The 25621-nt window shown below is 38.8% G+C and overlaps 1 protein-coding gene across 2 annotated transcripts in view; it reads left to right on the top strand.

Moving 5' to 3' along the window:
- edaradd (EDAR-associated death domain) overlaps positions 1-25621 on the top strand; it is a 37780-nt gene that overhangs the window by 2253 nt on the left and 9906 nt on the right. The window contains exons 1-3 of one of the 2 annotated variants that reach the window (XM_047351365.1): positions 2117-2342; positions 19000-19058; positions 19414-19456. In XM_047351365.1, coding sequence (XP_047207321.1) covers positions 2309-2342; positions 19000-19058; positions 19414-19456 — 136 coding nt within the window. In that variant the 5' untranslated portion in view covers positions 2117-2308. Of the gene's footprint in view, positions 1-2116; positions 2343-18999; positions 19059-19413; positions 19457-25621 lie in introns of those variants that run through there. The other variant, XM_047351366.1, reaches the window with a different exon arrangement.

Raw genomic sequence — 25621 nt, 5'->3', positions numbered from 1 at the left:
AAAAGATTTACCAAATAAGAACAGAAGTTATATTGCTGACTGAGACCTAATGGTCTACTAGGAGATATTTTCACATTAAAATGTTTGTGAATTTAGATTGAAAATAGTTAACTTGATACTGTACCTGCCTGTCTATAGATTTCTGTATTTTTGGATTAATTTTGGTGAATCATTAAAACAGAGACTCAGTTTCCTAAACAGAAGTTAACATTGTATTTGGTGGTGCCAGTTTTTACCAATGGCATGTTCATGATAACAAAGATAGTTCACTGAATACAAGAGTGGAGCCCTTTAAGAGATTTACTTGAGATACGGGTCAGAATTGTTCAATTAATTTAATTTTGATCCATTTTTTTTAAATAATAGGCAGATTACTAATAAGTCAAACAGAACCCCTGAGGAATCCTAGCAGTTTAGTATTTATAAAGCACACCTTTTCAAGCAAGAAAAAATCGTAAGTGCATCACAATAAAAATGGTCCAAACTGTTAAAAGAAAACTGTCAAAATATAACTTCTGGTCAAAAATTGGTTGGACAAATAAGTTCAGCAAAAGGTAAAAACCTCTTTTGGGACCTTCTGTTTGTAGGATTGAGGTGGGTTTTCTGTTTATTTTATCAGCAAAACATTGCTTCAAGCATTGCAAGCCCCCACCCCACATAACATTCTAAAGAGAGTTCCTCATGAAATTATGCTCTTGTATTTTCCATTTTCTTCTTCTTGATCCCAAGCAATAGTCACATCAGCAGGCATAACAAAACAAATTTTGAAATCCATCTGTCCTTTTTCACGATGTAGCTTTCACTGCATAAGGTCAGATCCCCACAAACCCAAATAATGTAAATAGTGTTCACATTAATTTATATAAATAAAACCTACCTGTTATTAAATAGGCTATAGTACAATTCTGCTGTAAAACAGCCTACAGTAATTGCATGTAATATTTTTTTAACATGTTCATATTCATTGATGCTATCATGAAAATAACACTGGAAAGAATTTTTCAAACAGCAAAAGTTACAATTCCAACCAGTTTTTGTGGTTTGCAAACCGTCTGAGTCTATTGTTATCACAATAAATCACAATTGTTATCATAACTACTTTCGTCCATTAATTATAAACATTATATATGCCCATTCCTTCTCCAGTTATCCATTATTTATTGCTGATATTTACTTTGTATTTACTCTTTCATATAGCTAATGGCTATGTCTAGGAGCAAGACAGAGTTAAACACTAAAAGACAATGCCAAGTGCATCATCTATAGGAGAACATTAAGTTGTTAGCATCAGTAGCCCACTCCATGCCCCCTTCCAGGAAAGTGTCACAGCTAAACAGAACACCAGGCCAGATGTAGCTTCTTTGAAGAGAAAAAACAGAGACAGAGACAGAACATAAAATTAAAACCTGAAACAGCAAATAAAGCAACATTGGAGAGTAGTATGAGAATGCAGCAGAGTGAGGGAAAGTGGTAATTATGTCCTTCAGCAGCCTAAACCTATAGTAGTTTTACAGTCTGCCACTGTATGATCTGCTGAATCTGAGCATATTGTTTTACAATTTGATAACACTATCAGTAATTGGATTTGAATCTGAATTGGATTGTCCTGGATAGAATTGGATGAATCTGGACTTTACTGAACAACACATAACTGGAAACACACTGGACCTGTATTGCCCAGTGCTGAGCTAAATTATTGAACTCGATTATAGGTGTGCTACATGTTTGTAGGATTTAACTTAAATCAAAAATAAGGTTTGCATGTTGGTGAATTCTGAATTTTCCCCTACAAAGAAAATGATTTAAAACAAAATGTAGTATTTTTTGTAATAATATAGAAATCAATTGTAAATTATACAGTTGTAAATCTGCAACTATGGCCATATTCACTTAGTCAAAAACAATATGAACAGTAGGTAATTTCATGTATTCCTGTTGATGAATCTGATGTGCTTTTGACGAATTCATTGTGCAACTCTAAAACTGTTGATCTTCTGTTCTTTTGTTGACACAGAAAATATTTATAAGGAAATATTCGTGGTTAACAACACGCTTAGGTACGAACCCTTAAAGGGGAGTTCTAAAGTGACGAGGGGTACTTGAAGGCAGCATTAATTGCGGTAACCTGTCTCCACAAGAGGCGTCTCACCTCATTTTGGTGAGACGCCGCCGCTTGGCTGGCTCGGCTGCTTCCTCTGAGTTTCCAGTGAAGAATATCGGAACAGCGTTTTTGAGGCATCATTTTGAGAAAAGAGTTTAACTCAAGCTTCAGTTATTTCTCTGCTTTGGGGACATCCTAGCTTTAAAGATGAGCAGTTTAATGGCGTGTAAGGAGCCGTTTGGTGAGTACCCGACTCTGTTCATGTCTGCTTACGCACAGTGTTGTTACCGAATAGTTTTATATTCCTGTGTGTAACCATAGTTAGCGTTATGGGCACGAATCTGTCCTCATCTTTGTGTTGCTTTTTGTCCCCATCTTCTTAAACGTGTGTATTATTGTTTTTTACCATCCTAATGAGTTTGTTTTATTTATCAGTTATAATTTAATCACTTCGCATTGTGGTTTGAAGCGAGTAGATAAGGAAGCAAATTAGCAAGCAGGGTTTGACTCATTCCAACCAAGCAAGTTTCCGCTCTGACTGAACTCCCTCCTTTTGAAGGTGGGAAAACCCATTAACCTTTGTCCGGTTTTTACTATCAGATTAAGCATCTGTTGAAACTGTTCCTTCAGTTTGACCTTTTGGCATTCTGCACAGTGGAAACAGATGAGCAGTTAAACCATATACGGGTGTCCAGCCACATTGGATGAACAGAAGAACACAGAATGAGCTGTCATTCTGTAGGCGAACAGACACATACGTAGGTCCAACACAATTTATAAAAGAGAAATTGACCTCACTGACCGTTCCCCTAGTTATTTTAAAAATATCTACTACAATTAATAAGAGCACACATTTTCTGTATGTTCATCATTTTCACTTTAGACCCCAGCTTATCACCATAGATCTCCTCCCAGCACGAGCAGATACCAAACTTTCGAAACTATTTTTAATTTTAATTCAGTTCAATTTATTTATATAGTGCCAATTCACAAAACATGTCATCTCAAGGCACTTTACAAACGTCAATTTAAACCAATCATAGACAGATTCCAAGTCAAGTACGTACATTCCAAATCGAGGCCCTGTTTACATGACAACTATTCATTAAAATCATACATTTTTTTTCTGTTTCTCTTAACACATCAACACAACAACATTTTAATTACAATGTCATTCACAGGCAACAGTAGTCAAAATGGTTTAATTCCCTTGCTATGCCACTAGGAGGCAGTATGTTTTTTGAAACTCAACAATATGCTCAAACAGTTTGTGCTTACAACATGGGAGAAAATGAGCACTTTGTTGAAGACAGTCGTTAGATTCTAAAGTGTCAGTAGCACAAGCAAGTACTCTGTAATCTGATACTGTTATTGTTGATATAAATTCAATTCAGTAATACTTTATTAATCCCAAAGGGAAATTAAATGATGCTGTAGCTCATATAATACAACTTACTTCAAAGAGCCGTTGTAGATGCTGATGGCTGTGGGCAGGAAGGATCTCCTGTAGCAGTCCGTCTTACAGCAGATCTGAAGAAGCCTCTGACTGAAGACACTCTGTTATTGTAGGACAGTCTCATGAAGAGGATGCTCAGGGTTCTCCATAATGTTCTTCATTTTTAAAGAATCAGTCTGTGCACAATGATCTCCAGAGGTTCTAGAGGAGTCCCCAGAACAGAGCCAGCCTTCTTTATTAAGGGCAAAACAAAGTTGCACATATTTGACTTCACGGAAATATACCCGATGCCACAAAATAAACTGCTCGGCGGGAAGAAGTCTCCACATGGAACAGTTATATGTGACACACTGCTCCAAGCTGCCAGCTGCGAGTATGTGCAGCATCACAGCCACTCTCTGCATCGCAAAGTCAAGCGTATTCCTTTTCTTCGTCCCTAGTCTGGTTTAATGGCCTTTAACCCCACCTTTTTTTCTTTTTGCTTTTCTAAAACTACACACCTGTCCGATGTGTTCATGGCAGAGAGTGTAGGAAATGTAGGAATTTGTCATCACAAATATAGGAAATTGGTACACTCAACTAAGAAGCCGTGGATAGTGCATGCGGAGGCCGCGCCTGCTCACAGTACGCCTGACTATGTTCTGCCCTTTAGCTTGTTGAGCTTTTTTAAGTCCCTGGCTCTGATGCTGCTTCCCCAGCAGATGATGACAGAAGATATCATGCTCTCCACCACAGACTTATAGAAGATCTGCAGCATCTTGCTGCAAACACCAAAGGACCTAAGCTTCCTCAAGAAGTACAGTCTGCTCTGTCCCTTCTTGTAGATGGCTTCACAGTTGCATCTTTACTCCAGTCTGTTGTCCAGGTGAACACAGATATATTTATACTCCTCCACCACCTCCACCTCTTCTCCCATGATGGAAATAGTTTTTGACTTATTCCTGTTTCTCTTAAAATCTACAATCATCTCCTTTGTTTTAGTCACATTCAAAATGAGATGATTGTTTCCACACCATGCCACAAAGCGGTCCACCACCTTCCTGTACTCAGCTTCTTGTCCATCTCTGATCCACCCCACAACTGCAGAATCATCTGAGTATTTCTGCAGATGACAGGAGTCTGTCTTGTACTGGAAGTCTGAGGTGTACAGAGTGAAAAGGAATGGTGAGAGTATCGTCCCCTGTGGTGCTCCTGTGCTGCTGACTACCTGGTTAGACTCACAACCCTTCAGTCTCACAAACTGTGGTCTGTTTGTCAGGTAGTCTTTGATCCCGGAGATTGTTGAGGCATCCACCTGAGTCTTCTGGAGATTCTGACAAAGCAAATCAGGTTGGATTGTGTTAAATGCACTGGAGAAATCAAAGAACATGATCCTCACAGTGCTGCTGGCTTTGTCCAGATGACAGTGGGTTTGTTGAAGCAGGTGTTTGATGGCATCTTCAACTCCAACTCCACAGCGATAAGCAAACTGAAGGGGTCCTGATGGTTTACTGTTTGCTTACTCAGGTGGGCCAACAGGAGTCTCTCTAGGACCTTCATGATGTGGCCTTCCCCAAGGGTCCATCTTAGGGCCCCTCCTATTCAATATCTACATGCTCCTCCTAACTCAGATTTTAATAAACAACAACGTAAGTTATCATAACTATGCAGACGACACACAGCTATACGTTACAATGTCACCAGGTGACTATGAACCCATTCAAGCGCTGGGTAAATGCTTAGAAGAAATCAATGCATGGATGGGCCTAAATTTTCTTCAGCTGAATCAAAACAAAACTGACGTAATAATCTTTGGACAAAAGGAAGAGCGTTTAAAAGTTAGCACACAGCTTCAGTTAATACAGCTAGAAACCACCAGTCAGGCTCGAAACCTGGGTGTAGTGATGGACTCAGACCTGAACCTTCAGAGGCATATAAAGACAGTAACAAGGTCGGCCTTCTATCACCTAAAGAACATCTCCAGGATTAAAGGACTAATGTCTCAGCAGGACCTTGAAAAACTAATTCATGCGTTCATCTTTAGTAGAATTGATTACTGCAACGATGTCTTCACAGGTCTGCCTAAAAAGTTGATCAGACAGCTGCAGTTTATCCAGAACGCTGCTGCCCCCTCACTAGAACTAAGAAAGTGGAGCACATCAACCCGGTTCTAAAGTCCTTACACTGGCTCCCTGTAGCTCAGAAAATAGACTTTAAAATACTTCTGTTAGTCTATAAATCACTGAATGGCTTAGCACCAAAATACATTACAGACTTGTTGTCAATGTATCAACCACCCAGACCTCTCAAGTCTTCTGGCTCAAATCTACTCTGCAGAACCAGAACCAGAACCAAACATGGAGAAGCAGCTTTTAGTTCTTATGCTCCACTAATCTGGAATAAACTCCCAGAAAACTGCTTTAAATCAAGATTAAAAACATTTATGAGTGGCCTTTGACTGTGTTATCTAAACATTATTAGTTAAGTTTTCAGTCCAATTTTTATTTCATTTTCTTATCCATAATTCTATTCTCTTTATCTTTTTAATTACCTCTGTTGTCTGATTTTCTGTATCATTGTAATGTTTTTCCTTATGTACGGCGCCTTGAGTGCCTTGTTTCTGAAAAGCGCTATATAAATAAACTTGACTTGGATGTCAGGGCAACAGGTCTATAGTCATTGAGGACTGATGGGTGAGTTTTCTTTGGTACCGGAACAAGACAGGAGGTCTTCCACAACACCAGAACCTTCTTCTGGGCCAGGCTAAGGTTGAAGATGTGCTGCAGAATCCCACAGAGCTGCTCTGCACAGGCCTTCATGACTCTAGGGCTGACATGATCTGGACCTGCAGCCTTGTTCTGGTTCAGTCTTTCCAGTTGCATCTTCACTTGACTTCTTGAGACACACAGGTGGAAGGTGGAGGCAAAGGGAGCATCAGCATCTCCTGATTTGGTTGAAGGCAAACATGTAGAAGCAGAAGGGTCTAGGGCTGAGGTGGAAGATAAAACATTTGAGGTGTTACTGGACAGCTGTGGGTCCGAGGAGAGTGGAATGTCTGTTTGTCTGTGAGCAGGAGAGGAGGATGTGAAGCTGGTTTCTGAACTGAACCTATTGAAGAATGGGTTTAGTTCAATGGCTCTGTCCAGACATCCATCGGTCCGATCTTCCTTCTGCTTGAAACCCGTGATCTTCTTCATCCCTGTCCACACATCTCTGATATTGTTTTGCTGGAGCTTGCTCTCCAGCTTCTTCTTGTACACCTCCTTGCTGTCTTTAGTCTTGACTTTAAGTTGCTTCTGTATAATCCTCAATAATTCTCTGTCTCCCTCTCAGAAGGCTCTTTTTTTCTTGTTAAGCAGGTCCTTCAGGTCACTGGTGATCCAGGGTTTGTTATTGGGGAAGTATCTCAGTGTTCTGCTGGGAATGATGTTATCCACACAGAAGTTTATATAGTCGGTTACACACTCAGTCAAGGCATTGATGTCCTCTTCATGTGGCTGGCACAGTGCGTCCCAGTGTGTAGCCTCAAAGCAACCTTCTTCAGCTTTGAAAAATATGCTTTTCAAAAATACTACAGCACTTTTTGTATCACTTTCAGCTGCTACAAACAGATAACAGGTAGGGGAAAATAACTGAGTGACTTGCTGAGATCAGGCTGCGGTTAGAGGGAAAAACCCACCCCAACAACCCGCTGAAAATGCACCTCAATGGCCTGTCAGCGGAGCTCTGCTCCTCTGAAAACTCTGGAGCACATTTCAAAGTAGGGTCAGTCTTGATGAACTGACAGCATAAATCAAGTTTTGAGGTCTGCTTTGTCGCCTGAAAACATCTTAAAACTATTGAGAAACGGCCCGGGTCTTCTCTTCAGCATCTCTAGCTATTATTCTGCCGTTTGTTTATGCGGGCTAAAAGAATTGCTTCTTGCTTGGTGTCCATGCTGAGCAATAGAAATGCAATTGCAAACGTTCAGATCGAACCAATAGAAATGTGTCCTCGTTCCATCCTTCAGAAGAAGTCCTAAACCCCGGATGTTTGGAGACAAGGAATGTGAAGAATGTAATCTGTAAAAAGTTATATGAAAAGAATGCAATTTGTAAAAAAAATTTTGAAAACATAAAATATGAAAAAACAGCATACTGCAACAATGAAGGGTAAACCTTTGCATAGTAATTGGAAATTACTCGAAGTTTTTTAAAGTTCCATTTTTGAAACGCATTTTTGTCAATGTTCCATTTTTAAAACATGTTCTTTGCTGGCAATAATTTTTAACAAATTACTCTCCGTGGTTTTCAGGTCTATAGGTTGAAAGAGAGCACATACAGTTGATGGCAATAAAGCTCAGCCAGTGGCTATGTCTAGGACCAAGAGAGGGTTAAACACTGAAAGAGTATCATCCATAGAAAGAGAACATTAAGTTTTTGGCAGCAGTAGCTCAGCCTATGCCCTCCTCCATGAGGTAGGTTTCTCAAAATAATAAAATATTGATATAATTAATTAATAACATGGCGAGTACAGCCAGAAAAATATGCTAACCTCTTTAGCCAACAAGCCATACACAAAAGCATTGTTCGGACGTACTTTCCCTATGAGAGAGCTACAGGAGAAAAAAACCAAATGCTGAACTATGTTACATGCTAGCTGTGGTAACGCCACAAGTTAAGTCTTATGACACTGATGTTTGAGAGCAACTTAAAAAGGTTAGTCAAGCTCGTGTATCTGCAACAGTGAAGTAGCAAACCTCCAAAAAGGACAAAACGGAATCGTTCTGAACACAAAAGTAAAGAAGTAAATCAAATTGTTTTTGAAAATTTTACTTGTTGAGGCTTTTTTATTCTTGCTATCAATTATTGGGAAGATAAAATGCTTTATATACAAACAAATTTTAATGATCTTGTATTTGTCCCTCAGCAGTAACATTTATTTGTATCCTCATCAAACTGACAGGCAATTGGAAGTGCAGAGTAATAAACACTGAAAATAAATTATTATAATAAAATAATTACATGACTCAAAGGTAAATGCTTCCATAAAGGATATTAACACTTATATTGTTGTTTTGTCTACTGTTTGCCAAACAGGGCAGTGTCACTTGATAAGTTCTCTCCTTACTGGTTTTACCCTAATAAAGGAAGTTAAAATATTGTCATATTGCAACCTTATTTACCTATTATATTTTATGTTATATATTTTTCCTCTTAGCTATAAGGAACCTTATACTGCAGTATTGACAATGGCATGAAATATATATTTTTAGTATTGTATGGAGTTTGAAATTTTAGAATCATGAGAACCCTAACAGGGAGGTGTCACAGTTTAACAGAACACTAGACCAGATGCAGCTTATATGAAGGGAAAACAGAGAGATGATATAAAGTCAAAAGCTGAAATAACAGCAAAATTGTAAAGTAGTAGGGGAATGTAACAGAGTGAGGAAAGGTAGTCATTATGTCCTCCAGCAGCCTAAGCCTATAGCGTCATAACTACAGAGATAGCTCAGGATAACCTAAGCCACTCTAACTACAAGCTTTATCAAAAAGGACAGTTTTAAGCCTAGCCTTAAAAGTAGACAGGGTGTATGCCTCACGGACTAAAACTGGGAGCTGGTTCCACAGGAGAGGAGCCTGATAACTAAAGGATCTGCCTCCCATTCTACTTCTAGAGACTCTAGTTACAGTTTATTACATTACATTTTTTTCATTACAATCTATTACTTCATTGTGTGTTTTTTCTGTCTTTTTTCATTTCAACATAATGACCAGCTTAGATACTTTTGGATTATTCAACAGACTTTTTATTTCCTTTTTTATACCTAAAAAATGAAAAACATGACCAAACAGGGATTTAACCCTTTCATACTGATTCACAGTAACATGTTTGCATGTTTGATAGCGTGCACAGGCAAAGCTGCTGTTATTAGTTGCAGGGTGGGGCTAAAATCTTGAAACACTTATTTTTCAATATGTAGATGAAGAGGCTATTATCAGCTTCTTCCACGCTTCTGTGTTGCTCTTCTTCTATTCAAGTTGTGTTTCATCATTTCTTTTCTGTGGCAACGCCTAGTGTTTGGTAGGAAACCAATGAAAGAATATCTTCCTTTACTGGTAGCACAGGCCAAATCCTTTTTTCTAATGAAGTTATCAGTCATATTGCTCTTTCATCTCTGAGTCCAGGAACATTGTCAGGTTGTTTTTCTTTTGACAAAGAGCTAAAAATACTCAATCTGAGAATTTCATCTCTTCCTTTGAAAATTCTAAACTTTTTTTCTCATCATTTGATTCAGTTTTTTTCTCTTACTCAGCTTGAAAACAGGTGAATGCATTGCAGCTCAGGTTTTGTATATTCACAGTGCAAAATTTCCTTGGATAGAAGATAGGGGGAGTGGTGGCCTAGAGGTTACAGAACAGGGCATTTGTGTCCTGGAGAGGCCACAAGTACCCTGGTTCGAACGCCAGAGGGACCACTCAGGGTCCCAGAGCAAGACCCTTAGCCCCTGAATGTTCCCTGGGTGCCACACAATGCTTTGTAGATCTGTCATTGGAACCATGGAGATAATCAACTCTCACTTTTATTGTTGTAGGCTGTGACTATTTTGTCTGCTAACTTTTTATTTTATTAGACATTGTTACGGCATGTTGGTCAAAGTTCATGTCAGGTATTGTTTTAAAAATGTTTGGTCATTGATCAAAGTAGAAACATAATGTACTTGTCTGAGAGCTCTGACTGCCTGTAAGTAAACACAAAGTGGTTAATAAGCCCCTGTGAGTGAAAATATATTTCTAAAGACCTCAAACCGTTTAGCATTTGTACAAATGCTAAACAGATTTTAAGAGCTGTACTATTATGTGCATGTCTGTCAGATCTCAATTGTTTCAGCAGCACCAAAACGGCTTACATCTACATGCTGAATGCAAAGTGGTTGTGTAAAGACAGAAATTTCAAGCATCATTATTATGGTTTATTTTAACTAAGTGAACCTTAGCTAAAAACCCTAGTTACTTCACAATACCATGCGTCTGTTTGGTGATGTGACTGCAGCCATTTGCATCGGTTCACTAACATGTTTGTAGGTTTTTACACATATCTGATCTAGACCATATTTGTGTGAAAGACATGAAGGTTCTTTTAAATATTCATCTTTTACAGAAACATGAACTCTCCATATACAGCTCACTTTAGAAGTCTGAATATGTCTTTAACTTGTAACTCTTAACTAAGTTTGAAACTTCTCACTTTGAATGTTGCCAGCAACGGCAACAGCAGAGTTAATTTATTTGAAATTTCAGTCTTAACGTGTGTTCTTTATTTTCTTAATTTATTTTTTTTAATATGGCCCCCTTTCTTATCTAAGACTGTATTCAAGAAAATAGATATTTTGATATCATCCTTTATTTGCAAAACATCCTTCCCACGTATGAAACCCTTTCTAGAAGACCCTTATGGCCGGTATATACTGTGTGATTTTAAGCCAACGCAGACAAATAAAGATAATTATAGAAAAATCATGGAGAAATCTTTAGTCATGGCTCTAAATCTACGGTTTTACGTCGCACTATGAGACAGGTTCAAGGACGGCCGTTGTTAGATAACGTGTGATAAATATCTGACAGTGTTAGATATTTATAATGACTATCTCACAGTGTGATAGCTGCTATGGCCTACGTCTACTATTCACCCAATAGAGTTGCAGCAGGAACTGACGCAATGGTCAGTTGGTCACATGTTACATGTAGTGTGTGTTTGTGTCTGAATTTTATTTAACCAGATATATCAATGGAGAAGTCATAGCAGTAACCGTTATAGATGCTAATAGATAGATAGATAGATAGATAGATAGATAGATAGATAGATAGATAGATAGATAGATAGATAGATAGATAGATAGATAGATAGATAGATAGATAGATAGATAGATAGATAGATAGATAGATAGATAGATAGATAGATAGATAGATAGATAGATAGATAGATAGATAGATAGATACCTCCAACACTCTGTAAAGCTGGTATTCCAAGTCTTTTTCCCAGCCTTGGCCACGTCCACATTCTCCTCCTTTTCCTTTTCTTCAAATTTGCTTTGATGCACATAATAATAATAATAATAGTATTCCAAAAAGCCTTGAAAGAACTTTCCTGTAGTTCATTGAGAGACAGCCAAAGGTTAATATTTCAGTCATTACAGTTAAATGTAATTGCTAATATTACCTTCAGGTTTGAATATTGTGGCAGTTTATGATAAACTCTGAACTCTTCAAACATAAACTCTCAAAACAAAAAGAACTCAGTGAGACTCTGCAAAGAATTAAAAGTTCAAGGGAGGCAAACATCTAATAAATTAATTGACAGACATATTTGTCTTTTATATTGTTGATATTGATTGGCCAATTTGTTGCGAGTTACGTCGAGTTACGTCGAGCAACACAGTTATCAAGCTGTGTGTGCTTCTGTGGTGACGTTAGCCCAGACGCAGCACCAACCAGCTGCACCGATGGGTTGATGGTGGAGAGCGCGCACCACATTGGACACAGCTCTGCCCTCCTGCACAATAGCCTGTAATCCATCATTCTGATTAAAGGCCAAGCAGGATGTATTCTTCAGTCTCACTGGGTCCATTCGGACCACAAATATAAAGCATCTGCTTGCAGAACAACTTCAGACTCAGCCTCCTGCATGCGCAATTACGCACTCAGAGGAACCCTGTGCAAGAGAGGGGACAATAATCTCGTCAGGGCAGAGGCTGCGATGACAAACCTGCTGCTGTGAACAGCGACGAGAAACATAAACTCACTGTAACAGTCCAGAAAAGCAGGAGCAGAATGGAACAGAAGGTAATCAGCAACTGGATCATTTATAAAGATGCAGCACAAAAACCCCTGCATGCTTCAAGCATCACAGCTTTTCCTCCAGATCCACTGGGAGCAGTAGCAGCCAGCCAGGAGCACACATCTTCATTGAAATCGGGCACTCTGCACCTCTTTTGCACCTGTTATCCATTGCATGCGCAATCTTTGAAGATCAAGCAACACACCTGCTTTTTTTTTTATGCAAGCAATTTACCACCCTCTATTTGGAATCTTTGAATATCAGGCCCAAATGTATTACAAGAAAGTCTAATCCAGATTGTAATTTCAATCTTTTTAAAGATATTCTTTCGGCACTAGTGGCCTTTATTTTTCCATTTTTGACAGTAGGTAGACAGGAAAGAGGGGTAGAGAGAGGGGGAGACATTCGGTAAATGTCGCCGGGTCCAAGACACGAACCCGGGACAGCCGCCATTCCAGGACGGTAACCCCTACACCATCAGCGCCGTGCCCGTAATTTCAATCTTCAAAGGTTATCTGTATAAGTAAACTCAGCCATTTGTATGAAGTAATTTAAATGACCACAGTTGAATGGAATGATTACCTTTTTAACAGGAAGAAACGTCCAGCAGAACCAGGCAGAACTGACCAGAGCAGAATCACTGGATAATCTTCCAGATAATAATATGCTGAGGATGATGCACAACAACTCTAAAACTCTTCAAAACATTGAATACATTTTTGGACAGCCAGCGTGAAGACCATGACACAGAGCTCAGCCAGATATTATTGGGTATAAGGGAAACGCCGGACACCAGTTTAATGCATACTGTTCAGGTGAATGTTGCTGTTATATGCCTGGAACCTGCTGCATGTTGTGAAAGCACAAACAGCCTATTTTGTGAATGCATTTTAATCAGGGAACTATGATCTAAGAGTTAGAATAAAAATTAGCTGAGACGTTTTACATTCATTGGAATAAGTATTCCTCTGTCAGCATATCTGTACAGGAATTGGCTATAATAAAATGGAACTGTTGGAAAGCATAAATTGTAAATAAAATGGCAAAACTTTAAACTTAAGGGTGTTTTGGCAAATGCTTTTTGTTTCCAATCCAAAACAGTGGAAAAAAGCTTATGATGGACCTAATGTCTGTAAGTCAAAGTGTCAGATTGAATGAATAAGTACAGATCTTGGATTTTTCATGTTTCTGCAAGCCTCATGCTACCACACCCTACAACCTCACTGTGCTTAAAAGCATCAAGCCACTTCAAAATAACACTTACTGTTTTTAATTCCTCCGAAGGATCAAATTACATGTATATCCAAATTTCAGTTTTTTAACTAATGGAAAATAAAGTATGGTAAAAGTGTTTTTCAGAAAGTATTCATCTAAAGCCAGAGTTTTATCAGCCTATGTCTGTGCAGATGTGAGAAACCAAGAGCTCCAGGGTATAAACATGTACCTGCTTGTTTTTGTGTTTGTGAACTATTTTGATGAGTTGATGTGTGCCTATAAACATACAGTATAAACATAAATACACCAGCGCAGCTCAGGGATACATTGACTGTCAGAGACACACTTCCACCAACCACCATATATGCAGCAAGCTGCACACACTGCAGAGTTTCTATAAATGATGTGTTGGTGTGTGTGCTTGTAGCTCCTCTCTGTCTAGACGCTGCCATAGTATGGGTCAGGTATTGGCATGCCATTCACCTCCATTCATGTGTGGAAGTAAGCTCATGTCAAGCAAGGGCCCTCTTGGCTGCTCTTTCATAGCAGACTTGGGTGGTCAAATCAGAGGAAAGCTGGGTTCACCTGCATGGAATTACGGCCCCTGAGCAATGAATTATGATGTGGTTTATATTTCATCTCTTGAACTTTATCCAAAGCATGCAGGTACATGTTCTTGCATTTCCAGGAAAGCTGAAACAATGCTCTAGTGATCTTGGTTTCAACATAGATTTGATAACTTCGGGCCTTAAAAAAAAGCAAAGCATTGGCATGTAAGCCCTGCCCAAATAAGTTTAGTTTGAGCTATTGAATTGGATTTTTGTTATAAAGACTATCATGAGTAAATTTTACATCATGTTTCTTTAAAACCCAACTTATTAAATATCAATGCAGTTGATTAGAATGCATTATTTCAAGATGTTTTGATTTGTAAGGGATGTTGAACATATTACTACAACTGAGTCAAGAATCAAGACAACTACACTAAGAAGCAAGTTCATCTAAGCCAGACTTTATTTATATAACCTGCCTGGGCAAACCTAAATCTATTATGTTGAAGGGTCTACTACTACTGTGGTGGTTATGATGATATTCTGTTAGCTTAGTCTTTTTGCGTGAGCTTCTATGAAGATGTGCATTCTAGGCTTCTTCTGCTCAGCATACAATGACCACACTAAGCAATAGGGAAAAACAGATTATAAATCATTTCATTGATGGAAAGATCAGGCTGCATTCATAAAGATTATGAAGAGGTGTGAGTGTAGAAATTGCTAGAATTAGGACAACCAAGAAATTCTCCACTATAAGCTGCTGTATAAATTGAACAGATTAGTAGGTTACAAGCCCGCTGTTTTGGACCAAAAATAAAACTTAGTATTTAACTCAGTACAGTAAAGGTTTAGTTCTGAATCCATCCCATAGATTCCTTAACTCCTTTCACTGACCATAAAACACGTTTTATATTGTGTGATCTACAAATGCAGATTCCTAATCCTGGTTAGATTTAAAATCAGCATTTTAATTACATTCTGTGCAAAATCTGGCATGGTGTAAAAAAAAATAATAATAATATACTGCTACTGTTAATGAGTCACCAATACTCCATGCGTCTGTCTTAATGTGAGACAGAGCTTGTGTGTCAATATTTGGATTTCCCTTCGAACCACTACATGTGTGGCATTGGGTTAACATGACTGATAGTGTCTCTGGAATAATGCATTGACAGCTACAATACAGTAGTCCAGAAAAAGACTTATTGAATAAAAGTGACACTGATTATGTGTTTTTAAAAAAGAGTTTTGGAAGGATTGGGGGTGCTGGAGCATCAGAAAAGCAATGCTGACATAACTTTCTACACCCATCATGCAAATCAGCCTTTTTTTCAATGGCAATGGAAAATAATGCACACACATCAACTTACAGTGCATTTAACTCTCTAGGATATACAATTTGATTGCCGTGTCATGTTCATTCGATTTTAATAAACCAGCATAAATGGAAAGATAGGAAACAGCATTTTTCCTGATTTCTTCCTCTTCACTGGGCAGATCGCTGTATAAATGATTACTTAATAAGTTCTTATTCCAGTTCAAGACTTGAATTGTGATTGTGCTTTCCATGGAAGTATACACATGTAATCTCTTCAGTCTTTGTCAACTTGGCATTGCATTCTCAGCTGCCCTGTCCTCTGTTCTCTTTCACTGATTTCTATACATCTCTTGATTTCAGACATGGAAAGATTGTAAAAAATCTGACTTCATGCAAAACTTTGATGTCCAAGGGGAGCTTTTTTGAGATACCTTAGTTAGATAATACATACTGTAACATTTTGAAACTCATGACCTTCTCTTTAGCAGGTTATAACGTTCACTTTGGTGTTCTGACTTTTACATGGTGTGGAAAGCTGAATTTCAATAAACAACATTCGCCTTGAGGCTACCCTTCCTTTCTATTAAGACTGGCTTATAAAGTAAGAATTCTGGGGCCTAAAGCAATGATTTAAGTGTGCTTTAGCTGACAGATAAGCGGCACTGGTACTGATGAAAATTACTTTACTGGCATTTCAACTTTCACAGCATTTTACCAAAGTTTGTTTTAAAACTAAATGCCTAAAAGTATGGATGTGTATTACTGTCAATGCTAATAAAGTGTATAAAAATTTGTGTATGTGATTGACACTTTTGAACAGTTTCCTTTTATGTAGAAAGTTGCACTAAACCATGTACACGTGTATTTTTTTTTTTTTTTTTGCCTATGGTTACACTAACTGTAACTTATGTCAGTTATAAATTTGTTGCCATTTTTATATTAGTTATCGTGCCATTCTCCTCAGTCCACTTTGTCGCAAATATCCAGACTGCATGCCATTGTCCACAGAACTACCTGGGATACCCTGCTGAACAGGGACAGTTAACAAATTTTAAACCATGCAAACCTTGCTGTGGAGCAAATGATTCTAATCTGCTTTGTAGAAGTAATGATGATAGTGTGGAAGCAAAATGCATCATTGTCAACATTTCCTACTAGTGTGGGTTTTTCTAGAGAGGATGTGACAGTGGGAATTTACCTTTCTTTCCTTGCACAGAAGTACTCTAGCAGTCACATCCTGACCTATTACAAATTTAGAAATTCGCCACATGTATGATGAATACATATTGTAATTGTTAATTAACAGTAGATGCCAAAAGCATTTTTGCATAAAATAAGTTTGAACTAGTGGTGGAACACTATAAAAAAGTAATGAAATTAATTAGTTGCTTTGTATTTAATAAATTTAGATTTATCACATTTTAATTATGTTGCCATAAATTACACAATAAGCAACATTTTTAAATTCCAATAAATGTTGTTAGTGACTAAATCAATAAATAGATGTTTACAATTTTATTATGATAATATACAGCAATTTCTACGTCGCATTAGTGAAAACTGGAATATTGTGGCTTTTAGGAGATCCAGCCATAAAATTCCAAATGGAAAATAACTTGCTTTTATTAAACCAGTAGTTTACACTTCAAACTCTTCTAAATCATGCAGCTACTGTATGTTGGAGAAACAGTTCAATATTTTACTGTACAGCATTTCTGTCATTTAGTTCTATACTCAGCAGTATTTAACTGACCAAAATGCACACTTATTAATTAGCATCCCTAATAATACATTTTTGCCAAACCAGCAAAGCACAAATCTTAACAAAGAAAAGAAAGGATTTCATTTTGGGTTCTTGGAAAACTGAGGCAGAACAAGAATCATGAATCAGTTCAATAGGCAGACGTAGTTTATGTTATGATGATTAAATATCCATCCTTTAGTGACTGAGTGTGGTAAACTCTGGGTAAGTCTGTTTGTCCGGCAGACAAAGCCTCCCAGGTTCAGCAGAAGTCAGTGAAAGTACAGCGGGGATGTCTCCAAAGAGCATGAAGCGCGTCATGAAAGACGTGTTTCAAGGCGGCTTTGTTTTGGACTTTAAAACTCCACAAGTTTTTTTTTTTTGTTTTTTAGATGATTTTGATCTGATAAACAGGCTGAAAGAATGTACAGAACATGAGTTAACTGCTCTGCCACCAACCACTTGCTACCTGCGAGCCAGTGTTACGTCTGACTTACCATTTAGTCAGGTGAATGTGGACTTCAGAATGGTCTGGTTTGTCGGTTTAACTCGTTACCAGCCTGTCAGATTTCTTGGAGCATTGTTGTCAACAATCTGATGGTTGTAGAACTGCCATAATAATATTAGGATTTAAGTCAGAAGCAGTTTTCTAAGCATTTGTATTTTCTTTTTTCAACAGTGTCAGTATAGCTGATGACCTCAGACAATTTACCAAAACCCTTCACAACCAACTCATTTAAAATTGTTTCCCATAGATTACAGGATCTTTTAATCACAAAAACAACAGTCCTAGTGCTAAATGGGTTGTATGATTGTGCTGCAGACTGTAATTCCTAACATATCAAACCCCGCTAGTAAAGTCTTTAGTTAAGAAATTTGCAGGTACTCAAATTTTATGAATATCTAACACACTCCACATAATATCATTTTACCTGATTTGAACTTTCGGGGTTTTTTTAGCTATGTCTGTACCTGGAAAGTTGTAAGTAGAAAACACTTGATAACTTAATCCTAATTCTAGGTATCTGTGCAAATGAACTTTTTCTTGTTCATTGAGTGTAACTTAAGAAAGGCCAAGGCTGGTTTTTATTTTAGAGCCCTTTGGATACAATGACTTTACAGTGACGTAGAGTAATGAAGGCCAACATTACCTTCCAGGTATTTTCTCCTGCTGAAAAGGTTCCTTTGTATTACTCTCCCAAATGTCACTGGTAAAATTCCTTTAAGGACTAAAGGTTCCTGATTTTTTGTTGTTGATTTTTTTCATTTTTTTGCTGAACAGTATTTTCATTGTTTTTTAAAATTCATAGAAAGTTTTACATTTGCTTATTAGATTAAATCCACCCTTATTGGTTGAATACATGTAGTTTAAAATTAAAGTTCTTTTACAATTTAACAAAGTAATATAGGGCAAAATAATACGTCACTCAGATCGGTACTTTTTGATCATCAGGACTGGAAATTAAACACCCTTGGGTTTTTGAAAATTCCCCAGGGTTTTTTTTAAACGGCATTGCAAGAAATGTTTTTTTTCCTTTGGATTTCTTGCATTTCCACTTACGTCCAAGGTACAGGGTGGATTAGGTAAATTAGTTCTGCTGATGTGTTTAACTCCCCACTCTTCTGCTCAACAATAATTGTTGTTTAGTTTTGCTGTTCTTAGAACTAATACACAAAAGCAGGGTATGTTCCTTGACTGCAGGAAGTGGTTTTCCTGTGTTTTGAGCAAGTTATACTTTGACATATTGTAGGAAGTTGTTGAAAAGACTAGAGATTAAACCAACATCTTAGTATTGATACTTCTCTTTTCTGTTTCAGAAAGAACCAATTCTGAGCCTGTTGAGGACACGGACACTACCAGCTTTGTGGCAGAGTTTGTAAGGAATATTTCTTGTCCCCTCTTTCAGCCAAGAATAAATCATTCTGTTGTAACTTGCTCTCTGTCCAGTTTGCTTTGTGATGATTATGCATTGTTCTTGATTAGAAGGCTTTGCAATGTTCTGCAGTAATCCGCTAAGAAATGTACCAGAACTGAACAAACTGTGCTGTGATTGGCAACAGCAAAAGGCTCAGAGCCTTTCTCTGAGCAAGTTATGGCAGGCTAATGTATGCATTTGTTATACAACAGAGTGATTTTGTTCGACAGTGGCAAAGGTTGGGCTTCTCTTTCATAATCTGTCTTAGCTTTGTTCACTTGTAATGTTGTCATGTCTGTCCTTGTTTCTCCCACAGTCGTTGGAGGCCAATTATCCTGTCCAAGTCACAGATACTAATGGTAAATAAAAAGTCTGACAAATTTGGTGCATAGTAAAAAGCGTGTGTGAACTGTTTCAGTCAGCAATCTTACATACTGCAAATGGTATTCAAAAAAAAAGGTAAACCCTGCATTGTAGAGTTACCGAGCAGTCATTATCGGCAAATAAATGATTGTTGGGGAAATACTTGGGAATGAAATTAGTTGTACCAATCTACTTCTGTCAGTTTAATGTTCTGTTCACATCATGAAAAATAAAACAAATTCATTTATAGGGGGTCATCTGTCTTAAATTTTCCACCTAAAAAAACTTAAACTCAAAACCTTTCCAGCTGTATTTGCAGAGACATTTTTAGTTTTTAAAGGAAAAGGTTAATTTAAGTTATTGCAAAAAAAAGAGAGAAAATGTACCTGTTATGACCAATAAGCAAGAGAATATAAGGGTCCTGCTTTGAGCAATGTTTAGCTTGATGTCACCATGGGAAATGGTCCTTGATGCAGCTTTGACTTGGTGTGCAGTGCTTTGCTTTCACACAAATTTTTTGATGTTGTAGTTAACACATATCATCAACCTAAGACCTGGATAAAAAAGTTATGTATCATTTTCAATTAAGCAACCTACACCAGCAGCGTTTGATCAGCTGCTGAAGCTCCAAGGCATGGTGCCTAGTGATCTTCTTTCAACCAGTTCCATTCAGAAGCTTCCGACATATCCTTCCAAGGGTTAAGGCCAGAAACCTGCCCTGTCCCAGCTTAATGGCAGGATATTTCAAGCTGTGACATAAGCTTTTGTAACAGTATTTAACTAAAGTAGATGGCTTTGATTAAAGAAAACTTAACATAATTGTGCATTCGGACCGAACACGTTTTGAGCGTCGGGGGCATCTGGTTTTCATGCAAGGTCCTGCAGCATGTTTTGATCCATTTCGTACATTAGGCGCTGTGCGTTTTGAGATTTCCAGTGCCTGACGTATCCAAAGCGGCAGACTCGAGTTGGAAAATCTGACCTTTTGTCATGATTTAAGGGTGTTTTTGTTTGGGTTTTAGTTATTCTTATTTCCAGTTTATGTTTTTGGATCTTGCTTCTGTTTTCATGGCTGTGCTTTAGTTTCTTAGTATTGTTCATGTTCTGCGTGTTAGATTTTCCTAATTGGTGTGTATTGTTGGATTTCTGTTTGCACTAGTCACATTTTGTTCTCCCTGCATCTGTCTACCCGCAATCAGCTTCATTCGGTCCACTTGCATCATTTAATCAGTCTTCTCATTTCACCTCTACCACACTCCATATATACACTATCATTCTGTTCATTTCTCGCAAAAACAGTTCATCTGTTCATGCCATCTTCTTCATGTTAACATCTGTCCATATCTGTTTCTGATACCACCTGTGAGTTTATTCAATTAAAACCTTTTACTCACTTTTCCCACACCTTCGTCTGCCACACCACCTTCTCCCAGGCCTGCTGCAACTTCGTCTCTGCCGTCTCCAGTCCGCATTCCCAAGGCAACGCCTTAGGAATGCGGCCACCCATCTCTGCCTCTGAGGGTTCGCCAGGCGCTATGTCAGTGAGAATTCAATTCAGTTCAGTTTATTTATATAGCGCCAATTCACAACACATGTCATCTCAAGGCACTTCACAACAGTCAGGTACATACATTCCAATTAATCCTAACCATTGAACAGTGCAGTCAGATTCAGTAATTTATTCAAATTGGATAAAAAGTTTTTCTATCTAAGGAAAGGAAACCCAGCAGATTGCATCCAGTCAGTGACTTGCAGCATTCACTCCTCCTGGATGAGCATGTAGAGACAGAGGACAGTCACTGGTGTTGACTTTGCAGCAATCCCTCATACTGAGCATGCATGTAGAGACAGTGGAGAGGAAAAACGCCCTTTTAACAGGAAGAAACCTCCAGCAGAACCAGAACCAGGCTCAGTGTGAGCGGCCATCTGCCACGACCGACTGGGGGTTTGAGAGAACAGAGCAGAGACACAAAAAGAACACAGAAGCACTGATCCAGAAGTACCTTCTATGGGAAGGAAAAGTAAATGTTAATGGATGTAGCTCCTTAAGTCATTTCATCTAGAAAGAAAGAACAGATCAACCTTGAGCCAGTTTTCAAGGTTAGAGTCTGAAAGAGAGCACATATAATTAGTTACAGTAAAGCTCAGTCAATCGCCATGTCTAGGAGAGAGAAAGGGTTAAACACTGAAAGACAGGGCCATGTAGATCATCTGTAGAAGGTGAGCATTAAGTTGTTGCCAGCAGAAGCTTGGACGATGCCCCTCTCCAGAAAGGTGTCACAGGTAGACACAGAGTCAGGCCAGGTGTAGCTTCTAGGAAGAGAAAAGAGAGAGAACATAAAGTTAAAAACTGAAATAACAGCAAATAATGCAAAATTGGAGAGTAGTGTGAGAATGTAGCAAAGAGGGTGAAAGTGGTCATTAAAAAAAGTGGTCCTCCAGCAGCCGAAGCCTATAGCAGCATAACTACAGAGATAGTTTCAATTTATTTCTTTATATAGTGCTTATTTACAACAATGTCGTCTCAAGGCACCCCACAAAGGGTCCGGAACGGCGCGGGGCCGCCGGGGAGGCCAGACCAAACCCCCGAGTGCCAGAGCCCGGCCACCCCAGAATGGGCCACGTGTAGGGGCAGTAAGTAAAATAATAAACTGATAAAGTTTGTCCATCTAGAGCCCACTGATGGCCATTGCTATACTAAAAACCACAAGGATTGGGTGTACCTCTCCCTGTCAGACTGATTATAACCATTGTAAAAGAGAAGGGATCATACAGGTAGTAGAAATGGAGGGTGTTTGCACCTCAACCATAACTGAGCCGGTTTAGGCTAAACCTGACTCCCCTTTACACCCAACCAACAGGGAGGGAGGAAGGCGGAGGTAAAAAATAAGGAAGATAGCCTAAACCACTCTAACTATAAGCTTTATCAAAAAGGAAAGTTTTAAGCCTAGCCTTAAAAGTAGACATTGTGTCTGCCTCACGGACCAAAACCGGGAGCTGGTTCCACAGGAGAAGAGCCTGATAACTAAAGGATCTGCCTCCCATTCTACTTCTAGAGACTCTAGGAACCACCAGGAAACCAGCAGTCTGAGAACGAAGTGCCCTGTTAGGAACATATGGAACAATCAGATATCTAATGTATGATGGAGCTAGATCATTAAGGGCTTTATATGTGAGGAGGAGAATTTTAAATTCTATTCTGGATTTAACAGGGAGCCAATGAAGGGAAGCTGAAATAGGAGAAATATGATCTCTCTTTTTAATTTTCATCAGAACTCTTGCTGCAGCATTTTGAATCAGCTGAAGGCTTTTAACTGCATTTTGTGGACATCCTGATAGTAAAGAATTACAATAGTCCAGCCTTGAAGTAACAAATGCATGGACTAGTTTTTCAGCATCACTCCTGGATAGGATATTTCTAATTTTGGCAATGTTCCGGAGGTGAAAGAAGGAAATCCTAGAAACCTGTTTAATATGGGCTTTAAATGACCTGTCCTGGTCAAAAATAACACCAAGGTTTTTTACTTTATTACCGGAGGTCCATTTAATGCCATCCAGGTTAAGTGATTGACTAAGCAGTTTCTTCTTTAAAGACTCCAGTCCAAAGACAACTTGTGTCTTGTCTGAATTTAGAAGCAAAACATTTAAAGTCATCCAAGTTTTTATGTCTTCAAGACATGCTTGTAGACTATCTAAATGGTTGGGCTCATCAGGATTTATGCATAAGTAAAGCTGAGTATCATCAGCGTAACAGGAAAAATTTATCCTATGCTGCCTGATAATTTTACCTATTGGAAGCATATATATAGTAAAGAGAATAGGCCCAAGTACTGAACCATGTGGTACTCCACAATTAACCCTGGAGTTTAAAGATGATTTATCATTTACATGAACAAACTGGAATCTGTCAGACAAATAAGATTTAAACCAGCCTATCACTGTTCCCCTGATCCCTACAGCATATTCCAGCTTTTCTAAGAGAATATTATGATCGACTATCAAATGCAGCACTGAGATCTAACAGGACAAGTACAGACACAAGTCCATTGAGAATATCATTAGTGACTTTCAACAGAGCTGTTTCTGTGCTATGATGAGCTCTGAAACCTGACTGAAACTCTTCAAACAGGTCATTGCTGTGTAAATGCTCACACATTTGATTAGCAACTATTTTCTCAAGAATTTTAGATAAGAATCGAAGATTGGATATAGGTCTGTAATTTTTCGAGTAATTTCGATCAAGCGAAGGTTTCTTAGCCAAAGGTTTAATTACAGCTACCTTAAAAGCTTGTGATACATATCCATTTACTAAGGATAGATTAGTCATATCTAAAATGGGGCTGGTAATCAGAGGGAACACTTCCTTAAATAATTTGGTTGGGATTGGGTCTAACATACAAGTTGAAGGTTTAGATGAAGCTAATATTTCTGATAATTCAGGAAGCTCCACAGGATCAAAAGAGTCCAAACACAAATCAGGTTCTGCAGGAATCAAGGATGACTGGTCTGCAGGTCCTTGCCTTCGTTACCATCGCCAGTTGCCCAGGTCTCTATGCCTCTGTCGGCCTCCATGTCTTCACCAATGTCACCGCCGCCGGCCACTCAGTTTCCTACCCCTCTGCTGGTCTCTATGTCTTCACCGACGTTGCCGCCACCGGCCGTCCAAAGTTCAGGCGGGTCCTGGCTCCCGCCTGAACTTTTTTGCCTGTAAGGGAAGGCCTCCCAGCCACCCACCTGAACTCTGTGCCAGCTCGGGACGACCTCCGGGTCGCCCGTCTGAACTTTGTGCCCGCACCAGACGACCACTGGGTCGCCTGCCTGAACTTTATGCCCGCACAGGACAACCACCGGGTCACCCGCCTGAACTTTGTTTCTGTTTTTTGTTTAAATTCTGGCCCTCCTTCTGAGGCTTCCTCCACCCACCCTGTTCAGGTTGTTCCTGCTTTTTGTTTCTGTTTCGGAGGTTGGCCCGGTGTGTCAACCAATCAGAAGTTCACTTTGTGACGTGATGATGGATTTTATCATAGAACCGAAGGACCATTTTTTTTACAAATAATAAACTATGCCTGAAAGCTGAAAGAACAGAAAAATAACGCATCAGCTTTCTCAATTACAGGCAGAGCACTGTATTGAATAACATCCTAAACCAGTTGATCACACATACAATCAGCTGTTCAGACGCACAAACATTTCCCCCAAAACACACAAAACAAAACCACGCTGAAAAAAATTTATTGACGGTCCTTAGGCGAAACCAGCGTCTGCATGAGGATGGAGCAGGCAGAGAGCATCTGCCTGCCTTGGCTCAAACAGGAGGAAGTCCCACTGTGTCCGCGGAGCGCGAATATCCAAATAACTTCAGCACAGTCAAAGGTCGCAGTTTTGCACTTTAAAGTCCTTGTCCTTATTATTGCCATGGCTGAGACAAAAACTTCCTCATAAAGCGCAAAATTAGAACTTCTGGCTTTGGATCGCCACCAGTCCAGACAGCAGCGTCTCGCCTCCTCTTCTCCTGCCACACTCCCCTGAGCTGAGTGGAGCCACAATGCCTAAAACGAGCCAGTTGAAAAGGGTTTTTATTGTCACGTTTTGTGCCCGTCTTGTCATTATTCAGTAATCAAAGCCAAGCCACTCTCTCAATTGCATCTGCTATTGTACACAAGACACCGGTAGAGGAAAATAATCAAGGGTAGCTCCTCCTAACGCGCTTCTGTCCACACTTTGCTCAGACGTGCATCTAGAGCATTTTTGACGCTCGATATTAGCGTCTGACTTCAAAGTGCACAACTTTGTCCAACTTGAGGTGTTGGACGCCTTTTTGACGCTCAAATCGCATTGGCCTCCACGCACTGAGAGCTTATGGAAAGCTTTAATATTTGAGCTGGATTTTTTATTTTTATGGTAAATACCTTTTCCAAAAAGTCCTAGTTAGAAGGCAGTTCAACTAAAGATTCTAACTTTAAAAGATGTCTGTAACATAACAAACATACTTTTTAAGATCCATAATTGTTAGAACAGAAATTACAAACTGAATAAAAAGAAAAATTTGCTGTGATCCCTTGTACTCATGGGTCGTGGCGGCTGGTGAAAGATATTCTTGGTCGGGCTGATGTAACAATATATTTCTCTACCTACTCCAATATATAAATGGAATCAATAGT

The sequence above is a fragment of the Girardinichthys multiradiatus genome, chromosome 22, assembly GCF_021462225.1.
Source record: "Girardinichthys multiradiatus isolate DD_20200921_A chromosome 22, DD_fGirMul_XY1, whole genome shotgun sequence".
NCBI classification, from domain to species: domain Eukaryota; kingdom Metazoa; phylum Chordata; class Actinopteri; order Cyprinodontiformes; family Goodeidae; genus Girardinichthys; species Girardinichthys multiradiatus.
Note: the sequence above shows the minus strand (reverse complement) of the source record. Positions and strands in the feature narration are given on the sequence as shown.